Below are 13,182 nucleotides of genomic sequence, written 5' to 3'. Positions count from 1 at the left end.
ACCTGCTCCTGGGTTACCCAGCAATTTATGATGTCATAATGTGTCGCCAGCCAGGTGGCCACACCTGGAAGGCTTGGTTACCTTGCCCCTTAAAGGGCCAACCCCGACACGTGGTCTGTCTCACTCTTTTGCTCTCTTGCTCTCCCTCTCTCACGCTCTCTCTCTCTTTCTCTTGGGGTGCCCCCTTTCTCCTTCTTTCTCTCTCCCCACTGTGTCCTGTTCTCCCCCTCCCTCCATACCCACTTAATAAACCTTTTGCATATCGGTTGACCCCAGCCTCATATTTCTTTAAATAATAACTAACATGGGCTACAGTGAAATGGAGTCTCAAAAAGCAGAAACAAAATTTTACCTTATTAATCAAGCTCATTCATTCTTCCATCATCTGTGGTCAGTTTTAATGACATGCATATATCCCTCTTAAACCTGTTATTTGCAAATTGGAAACATTCAAGTTGTTGATGTAATGACCATCTTCTCCTGTGTGCTTGAGTGTGGTTGGTAGTTATCTATTTGATGAAGTTGATATTTCTTCATCGTGTACACAGGAACTTTAAAAAAATTACTAAGTTTAGCATAATTGTAGATGTAGCATTTTCCTGATCTCCAGGAGAGACAAAAAATAAAAAATAAAGCAACAACAAAAGTACTTGCTCCTTGACCTTCATAATTTGCTTTTCACAAATAGAAGTCAGTTTGTTCATGAAGTTCATCAGGAACGTTTTTAGAAGCCCTACTTAATTCTATGTAATTCTCACTTGTGCTTCCCACTCTTTTTGAGACAAGATTTTACTCTATAGTCCAAGCTACCCTGGCACTTAACTGTATGGCTCAGGATGGCCTAAAGCATAAACATTCCTCCTGCCTTATGCTCCCAGAGTTGCTGGAGCGTAACCCTGGCATTACTTAAGCCTGTCTCCTTTTCTTGTTTATTTTGTTTTGTTTTGTTTTGTTTTGTTTTGGAGGCAGGGTTTCATTGTGTAGCTTTGTCTGGCCTGGAGTTTGATCCTTAGACCAGGCTGGCCTCAACTCATAGAGATCTGCCTGCTTTTACCTCTGTGTTGAGTGTAAAGGTATGAGCCACAACACTAGCCTCTGGTTCCTTTTCTGAGCAACAGAACTTAATAGGTTATTGTGACACAAAGTTCACCCATTTAAAAGAGTACAATTCAATAGTTGTCAGTATGTTTAACTATCACTTTAATTTTAGAACATTTTTATCATACTGTAAAGAAGCCTTCCTTATTCCACACATTCCCTTAAAGTGTTTTTACTTCTGTAAAAGAAGTCTTAGCAGTGGACTAGGGGTAAAGTGCTAGCCCAGCATTCCAGAGCCCTGGGTTCCTTCGCTAATGTTGGAGGGATCATTTTCTCTTTGAAACACTTTTTGAGGGGTAGTTTTTGTTTTGTTTTTGGAGATAGCATCTTCATATATGGCCCAGGCTATCCTGGAACTAACTAGTTGTCCTCCTGTGTTGGCTGCTCATGTTAGGACTGCAGATGTGATTCACCTTGCCTTTCCATTTACATTTATGTGTTTGTGTTTATAAACATTTTTTAAAAATAAATTTTTATTTTTTGTATTAATTATAGTTTATTAATTTTGTGGCCCAGCTATAGCCCCCTCCCTCATTCCCTCCCTCATCTCCTCCCATGCCCCTCTCCAAGTCTACTGATAGGGGAGGACCTCCTCGCCTTCCATCTGACCATAGCTTATCAGGTCTCATCAAGATTGGCTGCATTGTTCTCTTCTATGGCCTGGCAAGGCTGCTTCCCTCTCAGGGGGAGGTGATCAAAGAGCTAGCCACTAAGTTCATGTCAGAGACAGTTCCTATTCCCCTTACTAGGAACCCACTTGGATACTGAGCTGCCATGGGCCACATCTGAGCAGGGGTTCTAGGTTATATCTATGAATGGACCTTGGTTAGAGTATCAGTCTCAGAAAAGACCCCTGTGCCCAGATTTTTTTGGTTTTGTTGCTCTCTTTGTGGAGCTCCTGTCCTTTCCAGGTCTTACTGTCTCCCCCCTTCTTTCCTAAGATTCCCTGCACTCTGCCCAAAGTTTGGCTGTTTTGATACACTGCTGGGTAGAGTCTTTCTGAGTGAGGATTGATCATCTTACCCAGGCTCCTCCTTCTTGCTTAGCTTCTTTAGATGTACATTTTAGTATGTTTATCCTATATTATATGTCTAAAATCCACTTATAAGTGAGTATATACCATGTGTCTTTCTGTTTCTGAGATACCTCATTCAGGATGATCTTTTCTAGATCCCACCTTTTGCTTGCAAATTTCATTATTTCCTTGTTTTTAATTGCTGAGTAGTATTCTGTTGTGTAAATGTACCACAATTTCTGTATCCATTCCTCCACTGAAGGGCATCTGGGTTGTTTCCAGATTCTGGCTATTACAAATAAAGCTGCTATGAGCAAATGTTGAGCATTTGTCACAAACATGGTTGAGCAAATGTCCTTGTTGTATACTTGAGCATCTTCTGGATATGAGTGGTATAGCTGGATCTTGAGGAGGCACTATTCCTAATTGTCTGAGAAAGCACCAGATTGATTTCCAAAGTGGTTGTACAAGTTTACATTCCCACCAGCGATGGAGGAGGGTTCCCCTTTCTTCACATCCTCTCCAGCATGCATTGTCACTTGAGTTTTTGATCTTAGACATTCTGATGGGTGAAATCTCAGGGAAATTTGCATTTCCCTGATGAGTAAGGACATTGAACATTTCTTTAAGTGTTTCTCTGCCATTCTATATTCCTCTACAGAGAATTCTTTGTTTAGCTCTGTGTCCCATTTTTTAATTGGATTACTTGATTTGTTGCTTTTTAATTTCTTTAGTTCTTTATATATTCTGGATAATAGACCTGTCAGATATAGGTTGGTGAAGTTCCTTTCTCAGTCTGTAGGCTGTCGTTTTTGTTCTGATGACAATCGAAGATTTTCAGTTTCATGAGGTCCCATTTATTGATTGTTGATCTTAGAACCTGTGCTGTTGGTGTTCTGTTCAGGAAGTTGTCTCCTGTGCCAATGAGTTCTAGGCTCTTCCCCACTTTTTCTTCTAACTGATTTAGTGTATCTGGTTTTCTGTTGAGGTCTTTGATTCACTTGGACTTTAGTTTTATGCTGGGTGATAAAGTTTTGGTTTGTGATTTTAGCTAGTTTTAAAAATAATTTTTTTTTTTTTTTTTTTGTCTAGAGAATACCTTGAAAAATAAGGACTAAAAGCAAAAGTACAACCAAAATCATAGTAGAACCAATGAAAACTTCATTCTTCAGTTTTTAGTAAGATTATATGCTCGAGAGACCTTGCAGACTCGGAGAAGCCCAAATTGGTGCCTAACCAAACTGTCATCAGAGAGGCTTCATCTAGCAGCTGATCTAAACAGATGCAGAGACCCGAAGTTAAGCCTTAGGCAGAGTTCAGAGAACCCTGCTCAAGAGGGGGAAGACGGGTTGTAGGAGCCAGGGAGGTCAAGGACACCACAAGAAAACTCAGAAAAGCAGCAAATCTGAGCCGATAAGGGTTTCCCTGAGACTGGACCAACAACAGTCAGGAAGCCTGCATGGTTCTAACCTAGGCTCTCTGTATATAGGTTTCAGTTTTATAGCTTGATGTCTTTGTGGGACTCCTAACAGAAGGAGAGAGGGTCTGTTTCTGACACATTTGCCTGCTTCTGGGACCCTTGTCCTCCTACTAGGTTGTCTCATGAGGGGAAGGAAATGCCTAATCTTACTGCAACTTGATATGCTGTGTTTGGATAATATCCCTGGGAGACCTGTAGTTTTCTGAAGGGAAACAGAGGAATGTATGCGGGTGTTAGAGGGGATGGGGAGGCAGAGGGAAGGAGGGGAGACTGCAGTCGAGATGTAATATATAAGAGAAGAAATTAATAAAAAAAGATTATATTCCAGGCACGGTGGCTTACGCCTGTACACTTAGAGGCAAAGACAGCTGGATCTCTGTGTGTTTGATGCCAGCCTGGTCTACAAAGTGGGTCCAGGACAGATAGGGCTACACAGAGAAACCCTGTTTTGAAAAAAAAAAATTAAAAGATTATATATTAAAAGAAGAAATACATATTAGTTGTTTTTGTTAATATATAAATCTCAAAAGAGAAAAGCGACTCATTTCATGTACATGTAATTAAGATATTGGCTGACTTTCTTTCAAATTTTTTCCTCCCTACAGAATCTGTCTATGATCTTCTCCCAAAGGAGTTACAGTTACCTCCACCTAGAGAAACATCTGTAGCATCAATGAGTCAGACAAGCGGTGGTGAGGCAGGGTCGCCTCCTCCAGCTGTAGTTGCTGCTGGTATGCATTTCATTTTATTTCATTAACAAAAACTAGGGCATTATCTGGCCAACATGAACAGTATTAGCAAAGTTCATATCAAAAAGAGTATGATTTGAGAGTTTGTTCTAGAAGGGTTTAAAGACTTTACGCTTTACACTGAGAGGTTTTCAGTATATACTGTACATTTGGTACATTTGTAAATGCTGTCTCCTAAAATGGTCCTTGTCTTCGGATGTGAGACCCAGCCTACAACAGCTTTGTTGAGTGTACATAAAAAAAAGTTAAATACCAAGCTATGGCTAGAAAATTGTGTTTGACTTTTTATTTAACAAATATTTTTAAAAATTTGCCCAAAGGGAAAAATGTTATATGATCTAAAAAAGCACTCAAGTTCTCAAGTCTCCTTTCTGTTTATAGCATGTAACTATAACCTTTTTCCTACACTTAAATACATGAGGCTTAGCCAGAGCTAGTGAGACCTATCTCAAAAAACATATATATTATGTTTATAGGTACATATGGCATATGTACCTATTTTAAATTCATGAAAAATAGTAGGGAAATTGGATATAATCGTTAAAAAAATACATTCTCTTGTACCAATGAAAAATATTAAAATAATATTTGAGTATCCTAGCACTCTGTGAGTTCTAGGCCACCTGGTCTACAAAGTGAGTCCACAAAGGACAGCCAAGGCTACAGAGAGAAACTCTGTCTCAAAAAACAAAAACAAACAATTGAAATTTATTAAGATTATTTTTACTCAGCTCTCAAATCATACCTCTGTAAATAACATTAAATTGGTTCAAACTTTCACTTTGAATTAGGATAAAAATTGACAGATAAATAGAAAAGTCTTGATTAGTAATAATTCAGTATGAATGCTTTCCGTAATAATAGCTTGCCCAACTATAGTACCTATTTTTCAAAGTTGGGATTATAGGTTGCTAGTATATTTGCTTTAGAAAAATGGATACATTATGTCTGCTTTTCTGAAGTTTTGTCTGTCCTATAGAGGTTTCTTGCCTCCTGATACTTGGTATCTTTTAAAATGGCATTTAAAGTCCATCAGAACATTTTTTTTCAATAAGTTCTTTTAATTTCACAAAGAAAAATCAAAAGGGAAGGCTTTGGTCTAAATGGCAGTATTGGTACTGTGTTCTGTCTGCAGGTGTTTAATTTCTTACATGCATTAACATACATGTTATTAACCTTGTGTACCAACCTTTCTCAAGCCAAACAATGCAGAAGCCTTCTTGCTTGAGGGCAGGAAAACTTTAAATATGACAAAGAAATATTGGCCCTCCTCACTGTTCATGTGTGGCCAGACATTTTCTAACAGTTTCTGTGGATTTAATTGTGAATTAGTGAGCTTTTTAGTAATCAAATTGATAAGGTGACCTGGTTAACCTCATATCTCCCAGATTTTAAAGTGGCTCTGAATATTTTTCAGGAACTTGAAGCTTTAAAATCTAGTTTTTAAAGACTGAATCATATAATTAAATAGAAAATATTTTTGAAAGTATTGTCTCACTTTAAATCCACATGTAGAAATTGACTAACTGATTTCTTTTGTGTCTTGAGATTGTTTTTATAAGGACATGTTGAATCTGTATAGAACTACAAGTCTGTTTCTTCTGTGCTTTTTAACATCTGTTTACAGTAGATCCAGTTCCTTTTAAAAGCTGAAAAAAAAGGGTAGCTACGTTTAGAAAAAGAACAACACTTCCCTTTAAGTAATACCACATGTTTCAGAAATTATTATGTATAAATATTTAAAGTCCTTGATTTGGGGTCACAAATGAAAAGTTTAACCCTTCCTGTATGGTTGAGAAGGTAAATTAGATTAAAAGCTGTGAGTTAAAAGAAAATAAAAAATTTGATCAAAGGAAGTATTCTAATGATTTATATCATTTATATATATATTATATATATGCATATAAGTGCATTTATATTTGTGGCCCTGAGGATTGAACTCAAGGCCTCATTCATAATAAGCAGGTGCTCTACCACTAACACATCTCCATTCCAGTAAATTCTTATGATCTTGAAATCATTGACATAAAAATGGTGAAGAGAATAAAAAGGTAACTTTGAAAGTTTTCTTCTCACAGAAAGTTTCTGTGATCTAAATCCTACTAATTAATAATCTTAATATACATATCTACTTTTTTAGTAACCAACATAGTCTATTCTATTTTCCAATGTCTTTTTAATAGAAAAGACCCCTTTACTATACACTGTTACACATAAGAGTTTAATTGTAGGGACATCTGTGTGTATCACTGGAATCACATTTTTGTTTATCAGATTGATAACCTTGGTGATACAAAGAGAAAAACTGGGAGTATTTTACCAAGTTTACTCAGTGTCCTTCTGACCAAAAACTTGATAGCTAGGGAAATGCACATTAATTTAAATATTTGATGTTTTTAAAAACAAAGATCTGTAGCATGTGCTGTTTACATGTGAAATGCATAAAAATGATGACTTTTGATATAGTTAATTCTTCAGAGTTTTGAAGGAGCTGGATTGGCTGCTATCAGGTATGAGGGCCTGGTGGGAACAGACTTCTAGTTCTGCCATAAAGGTTTGTGTTTCACAAATTTTAAATCAGTTTAATTTTAAAATATATATATAAGAGACTGGGAATATGTATGTTCATGACATTCTTTGTTATTTAATTATTAAAATGTTTCTCAGATTCACCAATGTAGATTTTTTTTTTTTTGCCTCATATATTACTGAGAGCATAAATAAATATGATGCTGCTGATCCACAATCCAGAATTCTGGGTAAAAGGGTGTTTCTCGGCCCCTTTTAAATTATTAGGATTTTGGTTTTTGTATTATTACACATTTACAGACTCTCATCAGTAGTATTTTTTTTTTTTTTTTTTTTTTTGCCCTGTGAGTTCCAGGGTTAGGATGGAAGGCAAGGGCAGGAGGCACAGTTCCTCTCATATATGAAGTCAAGGTCAAAACCTTTCATTAGTTTGAAATTAGTCCACCTGCCTATTTTTAAGACTTCTCTTGGGAAAATAGTTAAGAATTTGAAGCTTTCAATATGTCAATGAATGATAGATTCAGAATAAAAACCTTTTTTTATAATTTATTTAATTTTATTTTATGTGCATTAGTGTGTGCATCAGATCCCTTGGAACTGGGATTGCAGACAGTGGTGAGCTGTCATGTGGGTGCTGGGAATTGAACCTGGGTCCTTTGGAAGAGCAGACAGTACTCTTAACCATTGAGCCATCTCTCCAGCCCGAATAAAAACCTTTTAAACAGCAGGCTCTGTAATTGGCTATGACAGAGGCCATTTTCTTAAAAAAAAAAACATGTCAATGAATTAATAGTATTAGTAACATAGGGAGTTGACCCAGAGAAATAACAAGTATAGCAATCAAGTGTTATTTTTATGTGTTTAGTTTTTAAACCTGAGGTTTACTTGTTTACAGTAATTAATCTTTCATAGATATCAGCATTAACCTTTATCATCTCAGTTTAAGAATCCAGTGGTATACCTATAATACCAGCATCTTAGAAGTTGGGGAAGATCACTTGTTCAGGGTCATCCTCTACTACATAGAGAATTTGAAGCCAGCCTGAGCTACATGAGACCCTGCCTCAAAAAACAAAATCAAATTAATTTGTCTGTTTTCATATGGGAATAGTTGATTGGTATTATATCTCTTAGTATATATTTGGGACTGACTGTCTTTATACTCCAAGGGTTCCTTCTGCCTCCTTTAGGGTGCTGGGATTATAGTAGGTATGTACAACTATACCCAGTGAATAATTCACCATTTTGCTCAAGAATTTGAGTTAAAAATCTTTAAAGAGACCATGTCTGCCTGCAAGGATGGCTGTAGTTAAGGCCAGCCTTCGTTACTTAGGGTGAGTCTGTGTCAACAAACAAACAAACAAACAAACAAAATCAAAGTAACAAGATACCAAAGAATTGATAGAACTATAGGTTTTACAATTCAGTAAAAGAAACTTAATAACTAGTATACATTGCATTGTTTTCATAAAATTGATATTTTACTTTGAGTAATTGTTAGTATTTATTTTGCATAGGTGTGGACAGGATCGTGTGTGTGTGTGTGTGTGTGTGTGTGTGTGTGTGTGTGTGTCTGTCTGTCTGTCTGTCTGTCTGTCTGTCTCCCAGGCTGACTTTAAATTCCCTATATAGGCAAGCCTAGCCTGGAACTCCAGATCCTCCCAAATTCTGGAGTTATAAGTTTGTCCTTTTTAGAAGCAATATAGCCTCAGTACACTAATACTAAGCTTTAAAAAACATGTATGGGTAAAGTGCTTGAAGACCTGAGTTCAGATTTGCAGAACCCAAGTAAAACCTTGGTACAGTGGTACATTTTTGTAACCCTGGCACTGGGGGCGTATAAAAACAGGTGGATCTCTCAAAGGCCACGTTAGTCAAAAAAAACAAGCTCCAGTTTCAGTTTAAGGGAAAAAAAAGTCTCAAAAACATAATAAAGTGAAGTGATTGAGGAAGATAAACATGATGTCAATAGTTGCTCTCAATACACTCCCACCTGAGTGAACACACACCCCACCCCCACCACACACACACACAAGAGTACATCAGACCTACACAGTCTTTGTTGAATATTGTTAATATTTCCATTATTAAGTCAATGTAGAATATTTGTTTTATTTTAGTTTGGCTGTAGGTTTATTTTGTTTTGGTAATTTTGTTTGTTTTACCACATTCTTTTTTTTTTTTTTTTTTTTTTTTTGAAGAATGCACTTTCTGTGGTGTGCTTATAAAGGTCTGAGGACAACTTTTGGGAGTCAGTTCCTTCAGTGTGTCGGACCCAGGCTCAAACTCAGATGCTTAGGTTGTGGCAGCAAGTGCAGCCTGCCTAAGCATTCTGACAGCCTAATGTCTCAGGAACCAGGAGCTGTGTAGCAGAGGACAAGCTCAGACTCCTGACCCTCCTGACCTTACAAGATGGACATCTGCACATCTGGGTGCAGAGTCAGTTTTGTTTGTTTGTCCTGGAGGTCCCTCTGTAAACCAGGCTGGCTTCGAACATGCAGAGATCTGCCTGCCTCTGCTGCCTGAGTGCTGAGATTAAAGAATAACATGCACCACCACACACACACACAGCATTCAGAGTAAATATTTGTTGTATTTTCTGTTTTGAAGAAAATGAGTTAAAAGTTCTTTGTTGTTGTCATTCATGTTTTATATTCGAAATTCTTTTTGACATCCTTGCCCTGTGAAGTTCTTACTGCAGCCAACCACTTCATGGGTTTTTCCCTCTTGATCAGTTTTGTAGAGGCCTACCCATTCCTCAACTTTCTTGACATCAACCTTAATTCGGTTTATTTGGTTCTCAGCATAAAGAGCCTCCACCAAGGTGACATACATAGGCTCACCACAATTTTATGTTAGCACATAAAAGTGGGGTTTTAGCTCTTGTCTAAGGATTTGAAAGCTTTGAATTGCACAAATTATGCTTTTGCGGATGAGGGCAGCCTTCAGCACCTCTGATGAAGCAACGCTAACACCCATCACATCGCCACCACACTGCCTTGTTCAGCCACGGTGGTGAGTTGTTGATGAAGCAGAGTTTTCAGTGTACATGAGCCTCTACTCAGCTGATTTGGCAGTATCAAAAAAAGGGCCAGAGTGAGTATAATTTAGGTTTGTAACTTTATATAACATCTACAATATAAATTTACTTGAAAGAACCTTACTAGATAGTACTTTGACTTCTATGCTGTGGAAGTTAATAAATATCAAGTAGTTAACAGGTATTTTCTACATTGAAAGCAACCTGTTGAGTGAGTGTTATTGATACTACAGGAGAGGACACTAGAAAATCAAGGGTCTGTAACCAGAGAAAAGCTATGCTTTAATTCACTTTAGACCTATTAGTCATCTAAATTAAAACCATAGAAATTTGGGGTCAGACAGTGATGAGGCATACCTTTATGGATATCTGAGTTTGAGGAGAACCAGGTCAACACAGAAAAGTCCTGTCCAGAAAAACAAAACAAAACAAAACAAAAAACCATAGGAATTTGTTTAACAGGCATTGTGGCATAGACCTGTAATTGGGAGGCAGAGATAGGAAAATCTCAAATTCAAGGCCAGTTTACATATAAGACTCTCTTAATAGTCCAGTTCTATTTAACATGTACATGGATCTCAGGTCCATATTCAGTACCAAAACCAATACAACAAAAGTCATAGGAAGGAGGTGAAAACAGCATGATAAAATTGTGCTGGATAATTTGTGTATCATTGAATGTAATTCTATCTCAATCCTTCTAGCCAGTTACCTTTCTTCTTTCTTGATGAGGTCCTGTTACTCCTTGTTGTATGCTAGGACAGGGCTTCGTAAGCTTTTTTCACTCACAGTCATGTTTCACTCGAGAATTTTTTTTTTACACAACTTCAGGTATATAGATAAATGAACAAATATATATATATATATACTAAGTTGAAACAGTTACTGATACCGAGTGATGAACTTATTTCAAGGCTGTGGATGTAGTTCAGTAGAGTGCTTATTTAGTATGCTCAAGGCCTACACTGCACAAACTGGGCTTGGTGGCCAATACCTGTAATCCTACAATTTTGGAGGTAGAGGCCAGGGGATTAGTTCAAGGTCATCCTTGGTACACAATGAGTTTGAGGCCAGCCTGGGCTACGATAAGACAGCCCTCATTTTTTAAAAATATGATAGTTTTGCAGAGTTGACTAAGAACTTAAAAAAATATTTAAGCTATGTTTTATTCATAGAATCAGCAATCTCTATTTCAGCATTTTTTGTTTTTTATTTTTTGAGATGGGGTCTCACTGTGGATCTTAGGCTAGCCTTGAATTCACAGAGGTCTGCCTGCCTTTGTCTCCTGAACTCTGAGATTAAAGGTATTTACCACTATGTCCAATTATTTTGTTGAGACCCTTTCACACTATATCAGGCTGACCTAGAATTCACTATGTAGCCCAGGTTGGCATTTAACTCGTAGCAATTATCCTGCCTCAGCCTCTAAAATGCTGGGATTATAGGCACGGACCACCACACCAATTTATAACTTTTTAGAGAGATATATAAAGAAGTATGTGGCCATTGATGTGACAGAGAAATTAAAGATAGGTTTTGTTTTTTCCTCAGGGGGTTGTTTGTTTGTGATTTGTTCAGAAAATGTCTTTTTGTGCTTCTTAAGAATGTTTGGGTAAAGGTATGGCCTAAAATTTAAAAACAACAATGAAAAAAAAATACATAAAAGAGCATTCTGGCTTATGGATTAGATTGCATTTATAAACAGGAAAATTGGTGAATATGAGTTAACTGAAGTTTTGGGTAAAAAAATTTTACATGCATTTATCTGATGTTAATAATTAAAAATTTGAAGTTTATCTTAAAACATTGATTATTGTAGCATGTAAACTTATTTGGGGTGGGAAAAGTACTTGTGGGAAATTGAAACTGTTTTAAAAATGTAAATTGATCAATCCTACAATTTTTGTTTTTTGTTTTTTTGTAAAGTAATCTGGATTGCTTATTTTATATGCTGGGATGCTAGTTGTTTTTCTATTAATATACTTAACTTGCATTCTAGCTTCGCCATTCAGAGACAGGCATCGTGTGGTGGGTTGTGTGACAGTGTCTGTCAATAGTGAAGACAAATAGTACCAGAGACACTTAACCCATCCAGTCTCACCCAGGGGCTAGGTCGGTCTCGTTTTCAGACTTCTTGATAAGTCTTTTCTTTCTTTCTTCTTTCCTTCCTTCCTTTCTTCCTTTCTTTCTTCCTTCCTTTCTTTCTTCCTTTTTTTCTAAATAGTGGGCTGATACTGATTAAAACTAATTCTGTTTGTAAAGTTTTAAACTTTACATTAATATTATAAGAAGAAATGTAGAAAATGAAGGTTGGCATGTATGGTGTTGACAAAGCGGGTTTGCAGCCACTTTGTGTCTTCCATATGTTTCAGTCTATCGGCAACACAAATGTTGTCTTAGAATTTTTTCTCTGAATGTCTTTCTCTTTGATCTGAAAATATATCCTTATATCTGGTGACTTTTATCAGACAAAATGTTTAGTTTTGAATTCACCATTACCATCAAGGCAAATGTTACTCTTTGTGAAGAATGGCCAAGTTTCAATTTGTATTCTGAGTACCTTTGCTGGTTTTTTAGGAGCATTTCTAGGTAGACAGTAGTTGCCTCCTCTGTTCCACTATTGGCTCACATAGTACACTACAGAAGTTCATGTGTTGTAGTGACCTTTTAGAAAATTCAAACTAATGCGCAGATAATTGAAAATGTATAAATATATGTACATATTTAATTGCCAAAGTTAAATATGAACTCATGGTCTTGGTTAAATATCATTTATGGAATGTATTTTAAATCAGTGAAATGTGTATTTGTTTTGAGGGCCTTATAGAATAGTTGTGATTTCAGAGCACTCTATTAAGTAGATCCAGGTATAGCATAAGATCTTTTTAATGTCATTTTAAGCACTAAAATGTTACTGTTCTTAAATAACTTGTTGTTAACATGACCCATCTAGAACTAAGTTCATCATTTTAAAGTGTAGCTTAAGCAAGGGATATATAAAATACACAAAGGTTTCTGTATGTAATAAAACTTGAAATCCGGTATATATTTATTTATTTGGTTGGGGTTTTGTTTCTTTTGTTGTGTTTTGGGTTTCTTGTGTTTTCTTGTTGGTGGGTAATTTTTTTGTTTTGGTTTGGTTTTTGGTTGGTTGGTTGATTTTGTTTGTTTGTTTGTTTGTTTGTTTGTTTTGGTTTTTTTTTTTTTTAAGGCAGGGTCTCACTATATAGCCCTGGCTGTCCTGGAACTCACTGTGTAGATCAGGCTGGCC

General features: G+C 36.6%; 1 protein-coding gene across 6 annotated transcripts in view; it reads left to right on the top strand.

Moving 5' to 3' along the window:
* The window catches only part of Nfat5 (nuclear factor of activated T cells 5), a 97,975-nt gene that overhangs the window by 37,822 nt on the left and 46,971 nt on the right, over window positions 1-13,182 (top strand). For all 6 annotated transcript variants that reach the window (XM_021632745.2, XM_021632737.2, XM_021632754.2 and 3 more), the window contains one exon: window positions 4,199-4,324. In XM_021632745.2, the coding sequence (XP_021488420.1) occupies window positions 4,199-4,324 (126 nt within the window). Of the gene's footprint in view, window positions 1-4,198; window positions 4,325-13,182 lie in introns of those variants that run through there.

The sequence above is a fragment of the Meriones unguiculatus genome, chromosome 10 (assembly GCF_030254825.1).
Source record: "Meriones unguiculatus strain TT.TT164.6M chromosome 10, Bangor_MerUng_6.1, whole genome shotgun sequence".
In the NCBI taxonomy this organism is placed as follows: domain Eukaryota; kingdom Metazoa; phylum Chordata; class Mammalia; order Rodentia; family Muridae; genus Meriones; species Meriones unguiculatus.
The sequence above is the reverse complement of the archived record's forward strand: the minus strand, read 5'-3'. Positions and strand labels throughout refer to the sequence as shown.